Source organism: Thalassophryne amazonica, chromosome 18 (genome assembly GCF_902500255.1).
Source record: "Thalassophryne amazonica chromosome 18, fThaAma1.1, whole genome shotgun sequence".
NCBI lineage: Eukaryota > Metazoa > Chordata > Actinopteri > Batrachoidiformes > Batrachoididae > Thalassophryne > Thalassophryne amazonica.
The window spans coordinates 23,219,387-23,241,142 of record NC_047120.1 but is presented as its reverse complement, the minus strand read 5'-3'; the positions used below and the strand labels follow the sequence as shown (position 1 = coordinate 23,241,142).

General features: G+C 44.2%; 1 protein-coding gene across 3 annotated transcripts in view; it reads right to left on the bottom strand.

Moving 5' to 3' along the window:
• kat6b (K(lysine) acetyltransferase 6B) overlaps positions 1-21,756 on the bottom strand; it is a 103,512-nt gene that overhangs the window by 24,320 nt on the left and 57,436 nt on the right. For 2 of the 3 annotated variants that reach the window (XM_034194139.1, XM_034194140.1), the window contains exons 4-12: positions 19,914-20,029; positions 19,595-19,676; positions 18,968-19,097; positions 15,347-16,317; positions 14,144-14,265; positions 10,227-10,336; positions 9,892-10,033; positions 9,591-9,752; positions 9,137-9,230 (exon numbers count right to left, since the gene is read on the bottom strand). In XM_034194139.1, coding sequence (XP_034050030.1) covers positions 9,137-9,230; positions 9,591-9,752; positions 9,892-10,033; positions 10,227-10,336; positions 14,144-14,265; positions 15,347-16,317; positions 18,968-19,097; positions 19,595-19,676; positions 19,914-20,029 — 1,929 coding nt within the window. The remainder of the gene's footprint in view (positions 1-9,136; positions 9,231-9,590; positions 9,753-9,891; positions 10,034-10,226; positions 10,337-14,143; positions 14,266-15,346; positions 16,318-18,967; positions 19,098-19,594; positions 19,677-19,913; positions 20,030-21,756) is intronic. The other variant, XM_034194141.1, reaches the window with a different exon arrangement.

Here is a 21,756-nt window from a genome sequence, read left to right as displayed (position 1 = left end):
AAAGTGTTCCAATACTTTTGGAGGGCACAGTATCCTAACTTTATGATGAGTGCAAAATGAGTGTGGTATTATTACTGTTTTGTTTAAGAATGCTTAATTTTCACTGTTGCTGCACTTTGTGTGAAATCATAGTCACATCTTATATCATATTGATATGACAATATTGAGATACAATAATCTGGCCATACTGTGCAGCCCTACTGTCAACTAGCTGAAAAGTCTGATTATTAATTTACACTCAACAAAAATATAAACGCAACACTTTTGGTTTTGCTCCCATTTTGTATGAGATGAACTCAAAGATCTAAAACTTTTTCCACATACACAATATCACCATTTCCCTCAAATATTGTTCACAAACCAGTCTAAATCTGTGATAGTGAGCACTTCTCCTTTGCTGAGATAATCCATCCCACCTCACAGGTGTGACATACCAAGATGCTGATTAGACACCATGATTAGTGCACAGGTGTACCTTAGACTGTCCACAATAAAAGGCCACTCTGAAAGGTGCAGTTTTGTTTTATTGGGGGGGATACCAGTCAGTATCTGGTGTGACCACCATTTGCCTCATGCAGTGCAACACATCTCCTTCACATAGAGTTGATCAGGTTGTCAATTGTGGCCTGTGGAATGTTGGTCCACTCCTCTTCAATGGCTGTGCGAAGTTGCTGGATATTGGCAGGAACTGGTACACGCTGTCATATACGCCGGTCCAGAGCATCCCAAACATGCTCAATGGGTGACATGTCCAGTGAGTATGCCGGCCATGCAAGAACTGGGACATTTTCAGCTTCCAAGAATTGTGTACAGATCCTTGCAACATGGGGCCGTGCATTATCCTGCTGCAACATGAGGTGATGTTCTTGGATGTATGGCACAACAATGGGCCTCAGGATCTCGTCACGGTATCTCTGTGCATTCAAAATGCCATCAATAAAATGCACCTGTGTTCTTTGTCCATAACAGACGCCTACCCATACCATAACCCCACTGCCACCATGGGCCACTCGATCCACAACACTGACATCAGAAAACCGCTCACCCACACGACGCCACACACGCTGTCTGCCATCTGCCCTGGACAGTGTGAACCGGGATTCATCAGTGAAAAGAACACCTCTCCAACATGCCAAACGCCAGTGAATGTGAGCATTTGCCCACTCAAGTCGGTTACGACGACGAACTGGAGTCAGGTCGAGACCCTGATGAGGACGAGGAGCATGCAGATGAGCTTCCCTGAGACGGTTTCTGACAGTTTGTGCAGAAATTCTTTGGTTATGCAAACCGATTGTTTCAGCAGCTGTCCGAGTGGCTGGTCTCAGACGATCTTGGAGGTGAACATGCTGGATGTGGAGGTCCTGGGCTGGTGTGGTTACACGTGGTCTGCGGTTGTGAGGCTGGTTGGATGTACTGCCAAATTCTCTGAAACGCCTTTGGAGACGGCTTATGGTAGAGAAATGAACATTCAATACATGAGCAACAGCTCTGGTTGACATTCCTGCTGTCAGCATGCCAATTGCATGCTCCCTCAAATCTTGCGACATCTGTGGCATTGTGCTGTGTGATAAAATTGCACCTTTCAGAGTGGCCTTTTATTGTGGGCAGTCTAAAGCACACTTGTGCACTAATCATGGTGTATAATCAGCATCTTGATATGGCACACCTGTGAGGTGGGATGGATTATCTCAGCAAAGGAGAAGTGCTCAATATCACAGATTTAGACTGGTTTGTGAACAATATTTGAGGGAACTGGTGATATTGTGTATGTGGAAAAAGTTTTAGATCTTTGAGTTCATCTCATACAAAATTGGAGCAAAACCAAAAGTGTTGCGTTTATATTTTTGTTGAGTGTACATCTACATTTTAAAAAAATGCTTAATGTGGCAGGGGGTTGAGAGGGCCGTAATTAAGGGGGTCTGGGGGGTGGAGCCCCCCAGAAGCTGAAAGACAAAAAAGGAAAAAAATGGTTAAAAAGGCGGTGTGTCGGGGGAGGGGGGAGCAGAGCCGCCACAGAAGCTGAAAGGTTTTAGTCATGCTAATGCTCCCCTGAAGCATTTCCTCAAAATAAAGTCTGAAGGACCTATATGACATGGTGAGATGCTGAAGAGCTTCACTCGTTCATGTCTGCGACATACACACAGAGTGAAATCAGCTCTATCATCTTGTCAAATCACATTTTTCAACTCCAATAAGAGTCATTCACAGCATGATAGAGTTCATTTTACACTGTGATAGAATTTATTTAGCACTGTGATAGAGTATATTTAACTCTATTTGGACTGGGACCAAATGTAGTCCTGTCAGAGTATATTTTACTCTGCAAAATTTACTGTGTGACAGGTTTTTCCTTCCTGTCATAGTTTTACTCGGTGGGCTCATATTTCACTACACCTGCAAGTCCTGCAGCTCTATGCACAATCATGGCTAAAATTCAAAAATGTATTTTGGACAGTATATCAGTTATTATGTCAAGCTCAATGTTGCAGAGAGGCCCTGCAGCTGGGAGACAGCGGAGTCCCTGCACTCAGATTCAATCAGCCGCCGTACTACCTTGCAAGTCACCATGATGACGATGACAACTATCATAAATCATAAAAGAACAAACAAAACGAGAGTTACGAATGTAACTACGGTTCTATGAATTCCGGATGACCGCCAGAGGGCGGTGCTTTAGCACCTGGGTAACTACATGTGCGCAGCACAGAGGTCGAAAATATATACCAACAAAGTCATGCCATTGAATGTGACCTGGGTGACGTCACTGGTTGTCTTTATATACCAGACGCACCCAGCGCTCGCTTCTTTTCAGAATGAACTCGCAAGACTGAGTGACAAGCAACTCTGGCGGTCATCCGGAATTCATAGAACCGTAGTTACATTCGTAACTCTCGTTCTATTTCATTCCTCCTGACCGCCAGAGGGCGGTGCTTTAGCACCTGGATGACTTAATACCAACAAGGTCACGAAGAGTCACACTCACCTCGCATCAGCAGTGGGGAGTGGAGGCAGACAACACCGCCGAAGTCACCGAAGGAGGAGCGGCCACATTCAGTCTGTAATAGCGGGCGAAGGTACAGGACGAAGCCCATGTAGCAGCAGCACAAATATCACTCAAAGGGACACCTCTCAGTGCAGCCCAGGAGGTGGACACCCCTCTGGTGGAATGGCACGTAACCTTAGGAGGCTGAAGACCTCTGGACCTGTATACTTGTAAAATGGCATCCACGACCCAATGCGAGAGTCGCTGCTTTGAGACAGCACAGCCTCTTTTGTGATCACTGTAACACACAAACAGGGCATCCGTTTTCTGGATCCCGGCAGTCGCACTAATGTACTGCTTCAACATTCGGACAGGACACAGGGAACCTGAAACAGATAATCCTGGATCAGAATGCGGGACATACACAGCCAAGGAAACTGGCTGGTTAACATGAAAAGCTGAAATTCTTTTGGGTAAAAAGGACGGATTAGGCCACAGCATAACCCCAGATCCATCAGAATTCCATCGCAAACAGTCCCCAGTGACTGATAGGGCATGGAGCTCTCCCACCCGCTTAGCCGAAGACAGTGCAAGTAGAAAGGCAGTCTTCACTGACACCCATTTAAGATCAGCACTTTCAACTGGTTCGAAAGGGGATAAGCTTAAACCCTCCAGGACTAGAGGAAGGTCCCATGAAGGTACGCGTGCAACCCTTGGAGGCTGCAAACGTAGAGCACCTTTCAAAAAATGACACACTAAGAGGTGTGAACCCACTGACTGGCCATCAACGTAGACATGCCGGGCAGAGATTGCAGCAACATAAACCTTCAAGGTAGCGACAGAAAGTCCTTTCTCCAGCAGTTCTTGTAAATATTTGAGCAGAATAGGCACAGGGCAACGCTCCGGGTCTAACTTTTGTTTCTCACACCACCGCGCAAACAGCTTCCATCTGTTGTCATACAAAGCCCTGGTAGAAGCAGCACGTGAATTAAGGATAGTCTGTACAACAGCCTGGTCACAAGAACTTAACAAGGAGTCTGGCCCCTCAACGGCCACACATACAGTTGAAGGCGTTCTGGGTGAGGGTGCGAAATCCTCCCCTGTAGCTGTGACAACAAATCCTTCCTCTCCAGGAGAGCCCAAGGTTCCCCCTTGAGGAGTTTGTAAATCATGGGAAACCAAGTCCTCCCAGGCCAGAATGGAGCAACCAGCAACACCCTGTGGCTGCTCTGATCTGTCCTGTGCAGTGTCAACATCAGCAGCGGGAGAGGAGGGAAGGCATATAGGAGGCAATCTGGCCACGGGTGAGCCAATGCATCCTGCCCCAGCGAGCTGTCTGGTTCCAAGAGGGAGTACCACCGTGGGCAATGTGTCGAGGTGCTTTAAGCGAAAAGGTCCACTTACGCTGCACCATATTTCTGCCAGATCATTTGGACCACAATCAGGTTCAGTCTCCACTCTCCCAGTGGTGGTTTCTGTCTGGAGAGTAAATCCGCTGCGCTGTTCTGTACGCCGGGCAGATGAACTGCTCTGACACTTAGAAGGCGAGGCAACGCCCATAAGAGAAGCTTCAGAGTTTCTGCCAATGAGTGATTGGACCTGGTGCCCCCCTGATGGTTTATATGATAGACTGTTGACGTGTTGTCCGACCGAACAAGAACATGTCTTCCTCTCAGGGCCAGGAGGAAATGCTTGAGAGCCAGTCGCACAGCGCGACGCTCTAGCACGTTTATGTGTTGGAGTCTCTCCTGAGGACTCCAGACACCCCTTACCATCCTGTGGTTCCACACGGCCCCCCAACCTTTGAGTGATGCAACTGTAACAACCACCTCTCAGCGAGAAGGAACGGAGCCTAGAGGGACACCCTTGCAGATGAAGTCCACATTCCCCCAGGGTTTGAGGTGCAGAAGGCACTGGTTGGAGAGTCGTACAAGCCTGTGCTGATGCAACTTTGAGTTGAGGCCTCCAAATCTGTAGGGGACGTAAGAACAGAAGTCCCAAAGGTACCACTAGCAACATTGCAGTCAATTTGCCCATCAACCGGAGCAGCAAACCAAAAGGCAGCATCACAGCCCGTTGAATGTGTGAGACGAGACGAATTACATCATCCACTCTCTGCGGGGATGGCGATGCAGTCATAGTCAGGAAGTTGATGGCAATGCCGATAAAGGTTGTTTGTTGACTGGGAACAAGAGAACTCTTTGCAAAGTTCACTGTGAGTCCTAAATGAGAGACATGGTTCAGTAGAAGAGCTGTGTCGTTGTGCGCCTGCTCCTGAGTCGGAGCGCAGACAAGCCAATCATCTAAGTAGGGTAGGATTCTTAATCCAAGAGCTTGCAGTGGGGCTAGTGCTGCAGCCATACATCTGGTAAATGTACGAGGGGAGAGAAGGAAGCACCCTGAACTGGTATGCCTGACCTACGAAAGCAAAGCAGAGAAACTGCCTGTGATGAGGCGCCACTGGCACATGGAAATAGGCGTCTTTTAAGTCGACACTTGTGAACCAGTCTCCTGGTGTGATAGTTTGAAGGACGTCTACTGTGTGGAGCATGTGAAACTACAGCACTTCGATATAACGATTCAGACATCGGAGATCGAGGATAGGACGAAAGCCGCCATCCTTCTTTGGAAGAAGGAAGTAAATTGAATAGAACCCCCTGAGCTGGTCTGAACTGTGAACTGGCTCTATGGCTCCCTTCTCCAGGAGTTCCAAAATCTCCCGTTGTAGGGCGGTAGACTGCACCGAGTCGGAGACAACAGTCATCCTCACCCCACTGAACTTTGGAGGACGACATCTGAACTGAATTCTGTAACCTTCGAACAAGGTTGAAATGACCCATGGGTCTTGAACTTGAGCCTCCCAGTGGCTGAGTTGATTTTGTGAAAAACGGCTGGGGGCCAAACATTGGCAGTCAGACCCGACCACCTCTGCCTCGCATCCCTGAGGACCTCTGGGCGCGATTACTGGAAGCTCTGTGAAACCGTTCAATTCTCGGGGGTCTGCCCGTAGGCTCCCGAAAGGCAGGTCGCTGGGAGAGCTGGCCCTCAACTGCAAAAGCACGTGCAGCTCTGGGAGTCGGCGGAAGCCTGGATGTAGAGTGAAAAGCTGTAGCACGTCTGACTGGCTGAGGTCTGGAAGACCGGTGTAGGTCAACAAACTGTTGCCGAGATTTACTAGCCTCAACAGCACGCTCCAAAGTTTGTTGGGCCGCAGGTCCAAATACTTGGCCTGGAAGAACCGGCAGTGAACGGAGTGTGCCTCTGCAGGATTCGGACAGGGGGGACTGCGCAAGCCACACCTGACGTCTAATGATGGTAAGGGTTAACATCAGTCTGCCAAGCTCTCTGGACATATAAGCAAAGGTTTGGAGTGAGGCATCACTAAGACTTTGCGTAGCATCATCAACCTCTGCCTCCCTCAAAGATTTTGAGAGGGCAAGGGCTAAATGGGACAGTGAGTTGCCTAGGCGACCGATGCGAGCAGCTATCAGTGACCCTACACTGAGGACGTGGGCAGTGGGCATCCGGCCGAGCAGCATCAGCTGGAGCCACAACCAGGTTTGCAATAATGCTGTCAACGGCGGGCATATGGTTCAGACCATACTGCGCCGAATCACACATAGAGCTAAGGGCTCTGCAGTCCTGTGATAGACGGGTCAATGATTTGGGGTCTGCCCAACATCGGTGGAGTTCCTCGATATATGGTTGTGAAACTGTAACGTTGAACTCAGGCTTCTGAGTGACTCTGAAAAAGGCACTTGAAGCGGTGGTTTCCGCAGGGGGATTGTCGACCCCAAGCCTGGATAAAGCCAACTGAACAGTTTGCTTGACAAAGGATAGTCAAGGTCCGGTTTGCGGCAGGGACTCTGCCTCCGAGGTGTGAGAGCCCACTAATGAATGGCTTGGACCCCTCTCATCCTCATCCTCCACACAGTTTATATCACTTGTCATGTACAAGGAATCAGTCGCAGCAATAGACACGACGTCTTCCTCCTGCTGAGTAACTACATTTGTCTGATCAACCTCATTAGGGACAACAGGAACTGTCACTGCATCCCTAGGCTGTAGATTCAGAAGCAAGGACTTAATCTGAGCAAACTCAGAAGTCAATGTTTTGACCTTTTCAGCCAAAGCATGGTCATGAGTAACCTTCTTAGCAGAAGGGGCACCTGCATGTGGGTGTTTATGACGCTTTGGTTCCTTCCTGGGGCTGGAGGCCAAAGTCGCACTAGATATTCCACTTTCCAATGCCGCAAGTCTAGCAGATCTCTCTGCCAGTGGCATGCTGGCACAATTAAGGCAGGCATCGCCAGTCAGGGCTTCCCTCAGGTGTCCGATCCCAAGACACAAGGGGCAAAACATATGTCCATCATCTGGGCTCAAGGGAGCCAAACAGGTACTACAGCCATGCAACAAAGGCCCTGTCAACATTGTGGACTGCGTGCAGATGGCTAACGCAAGCCCTGATGGTTACAAATGGAAAGACAAAGCGTGAATCACACGCAGTGTAAATAGTAACACGAGGCACGGAGCGTGAAGCACTCACAGCCGTCGACCTGACACGAGGCACGGAGCGTGAAGCACTCACAGCCATCGACTCGACACGAGGCACGGAGCGTGAAGCACTCACAGCCGCAGACTCGACACAAGGCACGGAGCGTAAAACACTCACAGTGTAAAAGCTAATACAAGGCCCGGAGCGTGAAACACTCACAGCCACAGTAATAACACAATGCACACAGCCGAAAAACTCACAGCCCAAGTGCTAAGTCACTTAGAGCAACGACGACAACACTAGCTGCTAGCGGAGCTGTTAAACTTAGCAAATGGCGGCAGTGCAGACGAAGTACTTCAAGGAGTGGAAAACACTCATGGCAAGCCCAACACAGTACACTATACTGGTTCTGATACACACACTACCACGAAGTTAACGGTGTTAGTGACACAACTAAACAAATATCCAGCTTTCATTGAAACAACACAACTAATGTGCACAGAGGAAAATACCCAGCAGGGCAGCGGCAAAGGCGCGCACCCAGCGTTTAGGAAGGTGTACTCACGACAGGCGTCAGTCAAAGAATACAAAAAACGGTGAAGCGTGTCTCGCAGCCTCTGGAGGACGTGTGCAGTGCACGTAGCTCCAACCGAAGGTGGGTTGCGAGGCTACAAGTGAGAGCGGCAATCGCAGCTAAATGCGTGCTCAACCTCTGACAACCAGTGACGTCACCCAGGTCACATTCAATGGCGTGACTTTGTTGGTATATATTCTCGACCTCTGTGCTGTGCACATGTAGTTATCCAGGTGCTAAAGCACCGCCCTCTAGCGGTCAGGAGGAATGAAATAGAAACTGAATTTTTTAGAAAATTTATTTATACAACATTTTTCAAAGTGCCCCAAAATATTACCAATATTCAGGGGCCCTCGGATACTATACTGTTTTTTGTTTTTGTGTACTACTCCTCCTTTCAACATAACTTCATTCTTTCAGTGCTCTCCTCTCTGCTACAGCCTGCAATCAGCTGACAATTTGCTCAATTTTTCTCATGTGACTGCAGATCTCAGCTGAGTCAGTCAAAGCTTCACATTTGCACTGAGGAGTAGAGAATTTTTAGTTTTTAAAAGAATCCCAATTGAGCAAACAGCTGATTTTTAGTCAACTGCAGGCCAACGTGATTTTGATGAAATACCAGCATTTTAAGCTTTTAAGCATAACATGCTTTTCAAAGCAGCCAGTGAACTGTTCATAGGGTTGTGAGGTTGCCCCCCCCCCCGTACTCTTATGCTTATGTGTGAAAACTTTTCGTGCACTCTCTGGGGACAGGACACATGTTGGGGAAGCACAGCTCTATGCTGTTTTACATATATTACATCTGTTGTTCAGTAAACCGTGGTACCTTGTTTGATCACACCACTAATCTCAAAAATAATCCGCTGTCTTATCAAAATAATAGCCATTTCTTTTCTGCGAGTGCCTCGGCACTCTGCGTGTTGTGAATCTGGCTACTTCCAAGACTGATCTGAATAACGACACTTTAACACAAAACACAATTTCCCCTGTTATTGTTTGCAAAGGCTACGAAAGAAGGAACAAAAAAAAAAGAAAAGAAAAATAAACTTCAGTTGAGTGGTTTGGAAAGCATTAAGGAACTTACTGAAATCAATCAGGAACCTTCCAAATCCGTGCCTTTGGTACTGAGGCATGACCATTATGCAGGATACATTGTACTTCTGCTGGCAAAGCTTTTCCTGAGGGAAGGAGAAACAGATCAAGTATGTCAGAGCTCTGCTGAAGTTGGCAATTTACTGCACCTGCCATTGTCCTTGTCTGGAGCGTGCGCACGTGCACACACGTACACACACACACACACACACACGCACACACACACACACACACACACACACACACACACACACACACACACACACACACACACACACACACACAGATAAGCTTTCTTTAAAGTGCTCCAATGTGTTGGGAATACATTAAATCTGTGGCACCAAAAAAGAAAAAGGAACAAATTACAGCAAGACCTCTCAGTTTGAGTATCACCACTCAAAAATGATGTGTGGTATTCCTTCATATAATCATTCTATAATTCTTACCTTGGAGAAATAGCCCACAAGATGACAGCCTTTCTCGTCGTTCTGTGTGAGTATGTAGAAGAGGAACGGCTCCACATCATAATACAAGGTCTTGTGATCCAGGAAAAGCTTGGCTAACAGGCAGAGGTTTTGGCAGAATAGTTTGCTGACATTTCCATCAACCTAAACACAGAATAAAAAGAGCAAGAGGACACTGTTCAAACAACCTTGGTTTTTCTTCTCCTTCTTCCTCCCACAATCCATTCAGTGGAATCTCATGCAGCACACAGTTATTGCTTTATTGCTGTAAAGAGACGCTGACCTCAAACACAGAAAGGTTGTCTTTTCTGTAGATCTCATTGGCTGGCGGGTGGAACCAGCCACACTTCTTTGTGTGTCTCTGGAGAATGTTTTTGCTTCTCATGTACTTCAGACAGAACTCGCACAGAAAAAGCTTCTGCAATCTGGAGAGGACAAAAGAAGGAGCTGTGGCTAGTCTTTCACTGTGAGCTGCATTAAAAGGGACATTTGAATACGCCTGGACTCTGGTAACAAAGACAAGGCAGGTATTGGTTGATGAATACTGAAAGTTACCTTGAATATTCAGGCGGGTAACAAAGACAAGGCAGGTATTGGTTGATGAATACTGAAAGTTACCTTGAATATTCAGGCGGGTAGGGTGACGAGTACCAGGTTTGAATCTCATACTTTCCAAACTCGATAAGAGCAGGGTAACGCATGGAGTCTGCATTCAGAGATCCAGTTCTCTGAAAAAACACAAGACAAAATTTATTATATTTGAAAACAATCTGCTTTTTTCACAGAAATTTAATTACAAAGTACAATTTATGGCTCGGTGGTAAAATCATCCTTTGCGGGGCACAAAACAGACTGTGAAGGTGAACTCATGTCATCCTCTAAAGCTGAGGAAATTGTTGACAAAAACAGTGATCTATCCATCCCAGGATTATAGTTGTGTTGATACTTATAGAAGGATGACAAAGTAAAGACACAGAAGCGCTGTTATATGAACATAAATTAGCAAAAACTATCCCACTTCAAACAGTGTCAAGCAACCGAAAGGGGACATATATATGAATTCCATCCTGACCTGTCCAATGATAAGCTCTATACATGCACTACTTCTACCGCAGTAACAACAACAACAGTAAAATTAATAATATCTGTCTGTACAACATTTTCTATCATTACATACAGAATGTTTTCCAACATAAAATACAATAAGATGAAGGTTTGGCAACATATTGAAATTATGTATCAATATAGCTGTCGTTATTCATCAAAATGGAACTCAATCAAAATGGAACATTGTAAAAATATTTTTTGCCGTATCACCCAGCCATACTACTGTAGCGACACATTTCACAGCTAAGTCACTAATACATATTAGTGAGCAAATAGCAAATTATGTCAATTTAGCACGTTTGCCATCATGAATATGCAATTTGAGGTCTGTCCACCTTAGTGCAAAAAATTGTGGGAGGAAGCAAGGAAATAGCTGAGATTTACACATGCAATGGGTGCTGATAGTGTCTGTATTTTGTGAGTTTTAAACCTTTGTGTTAATTGATTGCACTTCACAGACTGCTGTTCCAGAACGCTGTTTCAGCACAAAGGTTGCACAGAATTTTAAAAAATAAAAATCACACACAACAAATGACGGGCATATTTAACTTTATTTCATGCTTATTTCTTTACGAATAAATATCTCCATATGTAACAGGTAGACCAAAAACAGGTAGATATCAGAGACTGTGTGGGACAACATGGCTGTGTACAACATGTTCATGCACTGGCTACTACAACAAACAAATATATAAAAAACACGCTCCTATTTGAGACATTCAATTCTACATCCGTGGTATTTAGCAAACTGGTGAAAAATGATGGTGCATTCTGCCAGTAGAACACAGGGAATTTTGTAAAAACCCGTCTCAGAAACACAAGGGAGGCGGGGAGGCATGCGTCATGCGTGCAAAAGAGTTTATTAGTCTCTGTCCATGTGTGCATAAAGTCTGGAGTTGCCTTGACAACAGCAGGCTGTAAGGGAGGGCCGATAAGATGGGAGCCGAATGCTTCACCACGGCCGTTGAAATCCTTATGGAGGAAAACAAGCAGGGCATTTTGACCTTCGGTAGCTGATAAGTTTGCCATGTTTTGAGTTAGGCAGAGAGACACAAATTCCATTTGCGGCTCCTCTGACCATTGAAATCCAATTCATGAATATTCCCTGGTCTCCAACATCTTCCTTTGCAAGGCAGATATTTGCACCGAGATGTTTTCCAACTTGCGTTTGAGTTCAAAAGTTAATGCAGTATGAGACTGTACCACCTTGCCCACTTCATTAATCATGATGGACAGATGTGGGGTTGTGGTTCTGGTAGCAGCCGTCTTGCCAATTTTCAAGGTAGGTCAGGGTAGCGCATAACCCAATCAGCCGCAGCCCTCCTACCATAAAAGCAAATAAGAATAAATCTTCGATGTCTTCCATGGAGAGTGGTGCCAAGCATGCAACATGCCCAGGCTCCCAGGCGTCGAGAAAACAGCCTGCAGGATAGGTTCCCTCTGGGCATGCAGGGTCCCCCAGCCCTGATTTCCTTGTTGAAAAAATGATGTCAACAGTGCTGAGAGACAAGCTGATCAGTTCCATGGTTATTTCAAATATAGCTTGAAGATTCACAATCTGGTGAAGTTGGGACTTTTGAAGGTTTGCGATACATACACATATATATATATATATATATATATATATATATATATCACATTTGGACCATGACCTTCTCTGTTGAGTTTAACATTTTAATAGATTTTCTCAAATTCAAATCAGTGTTTTTGAGTGGCCCTCATTCATTCTACCACATTTGGTACAAAGCGAATCAAAACCCTTTTTGTCTCACTCACTCACCTTCTCTCTCTCTCTCTCTCTCTCTCTCTCTCTCTCTCTCTCACACACACACACACACAGGAACATGTTTGACCTTTCTAGGACCATATGAATGATAAGTCGCTGGAGCTAATGGATGGATGACTCAAAAAATGCTTTTATAGAAAAAGAATTTATGCAGATGAGGCTCGAAGAACAGAGGACATCTTAACTGAGAAAGGACTTTGGCTGTGAGATTTAATTTTCTTCCAGTAAAACATTTTAAATTTAATACCATGTTTAACTTGTTTGAAATACTGTTTTGATCATAATTACCTGCCCTCTCATAGAACATTAACAGCTCACTGCAGAATAAAAATTCCTGATGATCAAATGCATTTAATGCAACAGCTGTGATTACGACTACAAGTACCACTTATTCTCATTAACAATTAATCTGTTAATTATAGTAAAATGAGCGTGTAATCTTTTAGTTTATAAAAAAAAAAAAAACACAAGAAAATACAGAAAACTGGCAGTCACCACATTTCTGAGAGGAAAAACACATCTTGTTTTGACCGATCAGCTTTTGAAAAGTGTTAGACATTTGATTTCAAATGTCATAAGGGAGAAAAATATTTAAACTGACAATGAACTTAATGTCAATTTGAACCCAATTTGAGTAAACCCATTCTTCACAACTAACTGGTCACAACTGGAGAAAATCTTCACCTGCTACATCTCATGTTAGGCAACTTCTTGTTTCAACATGTATCAGCTTACAGGTCACAGAGACTGAGTAATAATTCACGCTCTTTCCATTAAGCCACTCAGACAGAGCTGCAAAAGAAACATTATAATAAAGACATGTTTGAAAATAAATGCCATCAATTCTGCTGTCAAATCTATATTTAACTGTAATGTTAATCAAAGGACTTTTTGGTAATTAAAATCTTTGCTCATTCTGCTTCTGAGAACTGGTGGAGTAGAGTAGCATAATATATGTAAAAAAACAAATAAACAAAAAGGAAAACCAAACAAACAAACCAAGAACTGACACTCTGATGTGTTTTTTCCCTGTGATACAGTTTGTAATGTAATTTGGGAAAAATAACAAAGGAGCCCTCCTATGCTCATTAAATCACAGCATAGGGGATCCAAGTCACAGCATAGGGCCCCCCTATGCTCAACTGCGCTGGTGAGAACCCTGCATGGGATGTACCACCAGCAGACAGAGAAGGTGGTTTTTAAATTGTTGCTGTTTCAAGTTAGTGTTGGTTTCTATTAAACACTAATATGAAATCACTCAACCATTAACCCTGGGTGACCCTGAAAGGTCAAACTCACCAACTCATCAATACTGTTCATCTAAAAGAGTTTCGAACCAATATGCATTGAAAATGGTAGAAGGGTTGCATGTTAGTCAAGAATAAATTGGTTCAAATTTGGACACCAACTGATCAAATGTAAAGGCCACATAGAGTTTTATATTATGGTAACAAACAATCACAAAAAATTGATTTGTAGGTCTGAGAGCCCCTTCTTGCTACCGCATATCCAGATGTGGAACTACGGCGCGAGCACAGATCTTGAAGATGATGCACAAAAAGCTATAGCGCACTACCCAATGATGACTTGTTTAATTCCCGTTGTCATCCAGCTCCAACATTACCGCTGTTTTTTTCCTCACCTGTGCAGCGCGCTCTTGGACAAGTGCAAACGTCTCCATGTCCTCCTCTGTGACGTGGTCTCTGGACATTGCGGCGCAGTGTGTCTGGGCTTCCTGCTTCACAGGCAGCTCCCCACTGTGGCCTGTTACAGGCACAATAACACAACATCAACATGCAGCACAATACATCAGCAGCAGCTCGTTTGAAGTACCCGTGACTGAATAATCTCATAAATACATTCTATGCAAATGTGCTTATGCTGTGAATACTGTTGCTGAGCCTGTTTGAGGCCATGTCTCTGAGGAATTTCATAATGTATCATCTTTGCGTGTTTGCACGAAAATCCCTAATGTAATGAAGTGAAACTAAATCACCGTAATTGTGTATCTGCTTTCATGTGCTTAGTCATCCACCAAGACAGTTTCCCATGAATTAAAAAGCAGATGCAGTGAAGGAAGCGGGCACAAAAATGAAAAGCAACTGATGTCGGAAAGGCAGGCAGTAATTTTATGAAAGACACAAACACCATGACTTAACCACCAAAACAAAAAGCCATTACGAGTTGACGTGATGTGTCATTAACATATTTATGGAAATGTGCTGCTGGGTAAGACTGGAAGTGGTGTCTGAGGAGTGTGTGATTCCATTTGTGCTGGATAAGTGTGTTTTTATGAGGTGTGACTTCAGGCCTGGAACAGTGAAATGTGAGGCCTCCTGCACCTGCGCTTTGTGGCGCTAATCATCCTGTCGGTCTGTGTGGGCGCTATGTGTTTAGTGACCGCTGGAAGTGAGGCTGAGCGGACAGGATGGATGGAAGAGAGCGACGGCTTGATGTCAGGAAAACCTCAGGTAGCCGGTGATCACAACGTGCACATGGCCGCAGGAGGTCGAGGACAGAGCAAGGAGCAGCATGAGGGAGTTAGTGGGCCATGCACTATGACAAAAAGCCAACGAGCGAGTAGGATGGAAGCCACGTGAAGTCCGCAGCCAAGTCAAACGCAACGAAACTGGGTTAAATAAAAAAGCTAAATGAATTCAAATTAGGCACAGGATTAGTAAAGAGCTTGTTAAAATGCTGAGGCTGCACCTCTCAAAGAAAAGATTAGCTCTAGTCTGGAAGGAAAAGAAAAAAAAAAACTGTGAGTGTCAGGCTAAAAACATAAAGGAGAAGATTGAAGGTGTGGAGGCGCAGGTCTGGGCTGGAGGTGGGAGGCCTTGCTTACCATGATTATTCTCAGGCTTAATTCTTCCGTCTGTCAAGTCTCCCTTTCCTGAGGAGGGCGCTCCCTTCTGGGGGCTCACTTTATACCTCAGCCTGCCTAGTGTCCTGTGCTTTTTGAGGAAGGGGTTACGCTTGAAATGACTGACCATCTTAAATGGATGTCCTCTGGCTCGGCTCAGCCCAGCAGATGCAGAGTGCGATGGAAACCTGTTTTTATTAAACTCTTTTTTCCCAAGGTGCTGGAGCCCCGTTTTGGGCGCGTGGGGCAAATCCTGCTTATGATGCATGCGCTTAGGCGGTGCATAGCAAGGGAGTCCCTTTTTCCGCGACTGTCCCTGAGTTGCGTAAATGTGCGAGAGTCCGTCAAAAAGCCCCTTAAGCTGGCTGCGATTGCAGAGACTACTCAGGGAGGGAACACTAGACTGGCTGGAAGAGCTTTGGGGCGAGTTAGCAGAGGTGGAGCTGCCGGACACCTGCAAGGGGGAGCTAAGTCCTGGCAATGCGGCGGGAGGTGGAAGTGCTGAAGATGAGGGCGTTATCTTTTGAGGTGCATCAGCAACTAAGGAGGCCGACTCTGGTGGGTTGGACGCTTTCTGTGGCGCACCCTTTTCCCTAGAACATAACTGTTTGCCGGGCAACTGTATGGTTATGGCTCGCGAGCGACGCCCCACAGGGGAGGGGGTAAAGAATTTGGAAAGCCCATCGATAAGCCCTTTGGTTTTCTTGTTAACGGTGAGTGGAGCTGGGGTGGAGGTGGGCGTGAGGGAAAGGGTGGTGGTGGGGGTGGAAGTGGTGAACTGAGTGGCGTCGACCGCACAACAGAGGTCTGCAACAGTCAATCTGTCTCTGGAGTCCTTCACAGATGCAGCATGACCAGATGAAGGTGTGGAACAGACGGTAATCTTTTGACCCCTACCAGGTGACCCTCTTCCTCCAAGTGCTACCGTGGAGCCATCGCCACTGGTTACAGACCTGCAAACACATACCAAATGATTATTATTATTTTAAAGCAAAGGCAATTTCAGTTCACAGACTGCAAATAAACACAACTCACTCAAACAGTATAACATGAAGCCAGAAGACAAAATAAGCTATTCTACTCATCTGATGTCATGTGAGACCAGATTCTGTAAATACAGGAGTGTGAACCCACATATTTATATACAGGAAGCTATTGTATTAGCTATCGGTGGCATATAGGTTTTGCAAAAGTCTGCTGTGCTGCAGCATGATGTTAAAGTCTTCAAACAAACAAATAAAAAACAAAAAGCCTATATGTCTGTGAGGAAGAGCACAAAGGATACAGCTGAGCTGCTAGCCTCAGCTCCTGACTAGCAGCTGAAGTTTCTAGATCACACTGTGAGGACTACAATCAGGCCAGATTTGATCTTAACATCAGACTGCAAGTAGTTTTTACTGGAACTCCGTGTCTCCTGGGAAGACCAGACAGAAGAGGCCCACAAGCACAGAAAGGCCAAATATCTTGAGCTGGTAGAGGACTGCAGAAGGAACGGGTGGAAGGCCCACTGCCAGCTCATAGAGGCGGGTGGCAGGGGCATTACAGGGCAGTTTTTACGTCGGACAATCAGCCTCCTTGGCATTTGAGGGGTGCAGGAAAGGAAAGACTTGAACATTACCAAAGCTGCAGAAAAGAACCGAGGTGACTGGCTTGGACACAAGAAGGGGCCTATTTACCCCTGGCTAGATTACCCAGGTGAAGGTGTGTGATGAGCTTAGCCCTGAAACACCTTGTGACCCCGTGTTCATCTGTTCATCAAGGCTGATATGTTCAAGTAGCCCCATCTGGTGTTTTACACAACCGTGAGCAAGCGCACAAAATGATAACCTCGCTGTGTCCCAAAAAATGCCAACTTTAAAAAATTTCAAGTCTCACCCACCAAAAAGTTTCCTTTTGGTGAGTCATTCTCACATGTAAAATTGTTTGCCAATCAGAAATTATTTAGAGGTGGCTCAAGGTCACCAAACATTGAAAATCTAACCGCGACAATCGACATTGGTGCAATAATTGGAATGTTATATCTTTGCCACTTTTAGAACTATTAGATCACTACTTTTTAGATGTGTACAGTTTATTTTGGTAATTTAGAAATTATTAATTATATACACTGTTAGGGCCGTTTTTATCATTTCTGTATAATTAGTGCAATGAAAATACTTATATGAATACTGAAAATCAGCTGCTGATTAAAGGTATGTAATATGTTACTGTGATGCTTTCATATGGAATATATCAATGTTTCTAGTGTTTAGAGAGAACAAAACTGGTGAGTGTCCATACAGTGCTATAGTTTTCTTTCACTTCCCAGTCTTCCAGGTTTCAGATCTGCAAAAAACTGGCAAAACCAGCCAAGTTTGGAATTGTATATTCACTGCAGTAAACATCAGGCACCAAATCTGCTGCTAATTTCTAAATTACCAAAGGAAATTGTACACAAATGAAAAGTAGTGATCTAATAGTTCTAACAGTGGCAGAGCTATGACATTTCAAATACTGCACCAATGCCGATTGTCGCAGGTAGATTTTCAATGTTTGGTGACCTTGAGCCACCTCAAAATAATTTCTGATTGGCAAACAATTTTACATGTGAGAATGACTCACCAAAAGGAAAGTTTTCAATAAACCTCTGTAACCAAAGAGCAAAACTGGTCTGTTTCTATGTGTAACTGACAAATATGATTCCGATGTATACCCCCAAAATTTATATAGGTGTAATAAGAACTTGAATAAATCAAAGTCTGAATTAATAATTAACTGAGTTGGTGACAATACCTAGCTGTCAAGCGTAGTTATCTGTCAGCAGGTTATCTAATGACCGTTCAAAAACAAACTGATCAGTATGTCATTTAATCCATATTAAACTGAAAGTTTTGAAATGTGGTCTTTTTAATTTTGGCCAAAGATTTGATGTTGTGCATGTGCACTGGTGCACCACCTTTGATTATATAAACAGATTTTACCTGTAAGCTTTGGAAAAGCCAGTGAACCAGCAGAGAACAGGTGAGTCTAGTTTGTTAATATGATAATTCAAAAAAATTACAATAAATGCTTTCGTCTCTTAACTCATGAAATTAGAACAAACCCACTCAAATCTGCTGACCTTTAATAGAAATTGTTCAAAAAACAAAGAACAACTTTTTTTTTGTCTATGTAACATCCCAGACGTATCTGCGACCTGCTGGATGGTCAGTGGGCGGTAAATTGATGATGGATTAGGAATAGGTGTGATTGTCTGTGACGTTGGTTTTGCACATAAATGTAATAAATCAGAGAACGAAACTGTGATTTTCTGATTCCGATTGTTTACAGATGTTACATTCTAAAACGCAAATAAGTCACAAATCCACACAACCCAGTGGAAAAGATTTTGTAGGAATGAAGCTGAAGCTTCTTCCTTCTCGCTCTGTCTTTATCAAAATATGTATAGTTTTGAAATTACATACTTGATGTTTGAAATTAGTTTGTAAGTTTCTTTCATTTCCAAAGCCTTGGTCTGGTGGCTGCCGATTGTCGTTATGATTGTTGCAGAGTAACGTTAATATAAAAGCTCAGGTTCAGCACGGTGAAGAAGACCTCATACTCTAAACTCCATGTCACACTTACATTCTTTGTTTGAGCTTATTTCGGGGCCTCCCCATTGGCTTTGCATAACGACGTTTGATCTGATCGGCTTTCCTGTGCAGCAGTTTCTTGCTGTTCTCCTTTGGCCTGCAGACTTGGCAGATCCAGATTCCTGGAGGGGGTCCAAATGGAGAGAAAGCAGCCTTTGGGTGGGTTCATCAATTCAGAAGACATTTGGTACATTCATTCGAAACATTTTCCTGGACTGCTGCAAATTTATGTGAATCCCGTCAGCTCACGACGGCGATCAATTACTCAGCACAAAGTGAAAATCCATAAGAAAAACATTGGGTTAATTCACTGTCCGGAGAAATAGACTTCATGTCAGCTTGTTGCGAACGAAGCTGTGTGACTTACATGAACTGTCTGCCAAATGACCTACTACATGGAACATCATTACAAGCCTCGCTGTAGGGTCAGCACTGTAATCCAGAGACGGCAAATCTCCCCGGGGGATGCTGGAATAATTCGATATGCACGTAAAGCTCCTAATAAGCCACCGCCGCCTCTGGATGCTGAGTGACGGTTGCAAGCGGCCATCTGGGAAGAAGAGGCCTAGAACTGACAGAAGAGAAGGGGCAGTGCAGCGAGACTGTGTCAAAGCCTTACCTTTAGGCATTCGGGAAAGCGGCGGGTCGCAGCATTCCATGTGAAACCCCCGATCACACGAATCGCAGAACAGCATCTCGTCCTGAAAGGGAACAGCAGGCGTATGTCAGGCATGTCCCTGGCCGCATGCAAGCAACATGCTTCTATCACTGAACAGCTTTTGGGGAAAAAAAATAAGACTGATTGTGCACAAGAGGCGCCTTAAAAGTCAGAAGGAAAACCACACAGAGGGGATCTACACCCAAACCGACAAGGCATTTAAATAAATAAATAAAAACCCAAATGCTCTGTCTTGAGACCGACATAATGACATACTTACAGCATTTTTCCCCTGTATTCGACAGGAGCTGCAGGTTTTGCATTCAATACACTGCCACCGCAATCGCTTCACATTTGAGGTTAACTCGGGGGAAAATTTCAGACATGATGGATGTCCTTCAGAAAAACAAAAACAAAACGCACATTAGCAGCAGAAGAGCTGGTGACACAAAGGTTAAATATTACAAACACTGCATCATCAACAACGTGTGTCCAGAACATTACAAGTTGTGTCTAAAACAGTATAATCAAACATCTGAGCTACTAATTACAGATAATTTGATCTTAATGAGGCAGAAACGGCGGCGGCGCTCGTTGTAATGAAAGCCGATCCATGAAAGTCATGTAAACGCCCGCCTTCTCCCTCACCCGGCTCCCTCTCATGGTTGTAAACCAGCTGTTTTACAGTGAGAGCACAATTTGTGTACACTACGAGCGGCTAATGAAAACCACCTCGATGCTACTTAGTCAAATTTGAGCTATAAAAATGTCACCAGAGAACAATTCCTTATGGCATTTAAAATAATTATTCAAACATAAATGACTCCTTGGCAGCAGTAATTTTACGGTGGGTTAGCAGATTTGTGTGGAACACTAAAGGAAATGCCACCAATCTGCAGGGGAAAAGGTTGATCTTTGATCCAGTTTTCCTTCTGCTCTCTATAAGGAGAGTCGGAACTGAGAGAAAGTGCCTTGTGATTGCGGATTCTAATGGAGATTCTAATAGCCACTTATAGAGCATCTGCCACCTCTTTTCATTTCTTAGCCTGCTGAGGGTTACAAGCAATTTGGATCTCGTCAGCCACTCAATTTTGACATTGTTCTTCCAATAAAGGGAATGAGAATACGACATCTGCCCAAAGAATGCTGAGAAAGGCTGCTACCGGGACCAGATCATGTGACATTAACAGAATTCATCACAATGCTTTTCCTATACTTTGTATACAGATGTGTTTAGTCCTTTAATATCTGTGGTTCACAACTAAAAGTATATTAAAAATTAGAACCACAAGTCATTTATATTGATTTAAATTGCCCTGCTAAAATTTTTACTCACTGTAGATTCTTTATTTATTTATTTTACTGCACCTCTAAGGAAGCTGCGCACCATTACTAAAATCTCATTTCACAATATAAGTAATTTTATATTCTGATAATATATATCACAACACTGTACATTTTCTGTAAATTTACTGAATTAGCAGTTTATATACAATGACCACATAGAAAGGCCCATTTCTTATGACATTTTATATTACGAACTCGAGACTAAAAGGTACACAGATGTAAAAATTAGTGACTTTTGAAACATCTTGCATTTACTGAATTTTTTTAAACTGTGGATTTTCTTTAAGTTACTGAAAATGAAATTAGACAGTAAAAAACAAATACAGGTCAGCTAAAAGAGAGAGAGAGAGAGAGAAAATAAAGTCATAGATTGGTTAAAATTTACACCCCGTCTGCGAGCCTCCCTTCAAGGCCACACCTCCAAAACACATGAACACCTAGTTGTTTACTAGAGACACAGAGAGTGAGAGAGTGCCTGAGAGGAAAAACAGACTTATCACTAAAATAAACTATTAATTTTTAATGTTTCACAGTGGTCACGAAGACCGCTACCTGTGTGAAAGTGCAGAAAATGTGCAGGTGCACTGGACTGACTGGAAAGACAGCACACAATATGAAAGGACACATTCTTCATAGATACAATACACAACCCTAACACATACTGTCGAGGCACGTCCGCACTTTCACAGACATGCATCTTGAATGTGCACATCTATAACCATGACAGACAGCATATGAAGATCAGGGCTGCTCACGAATGTGATTTAGCATGTGGT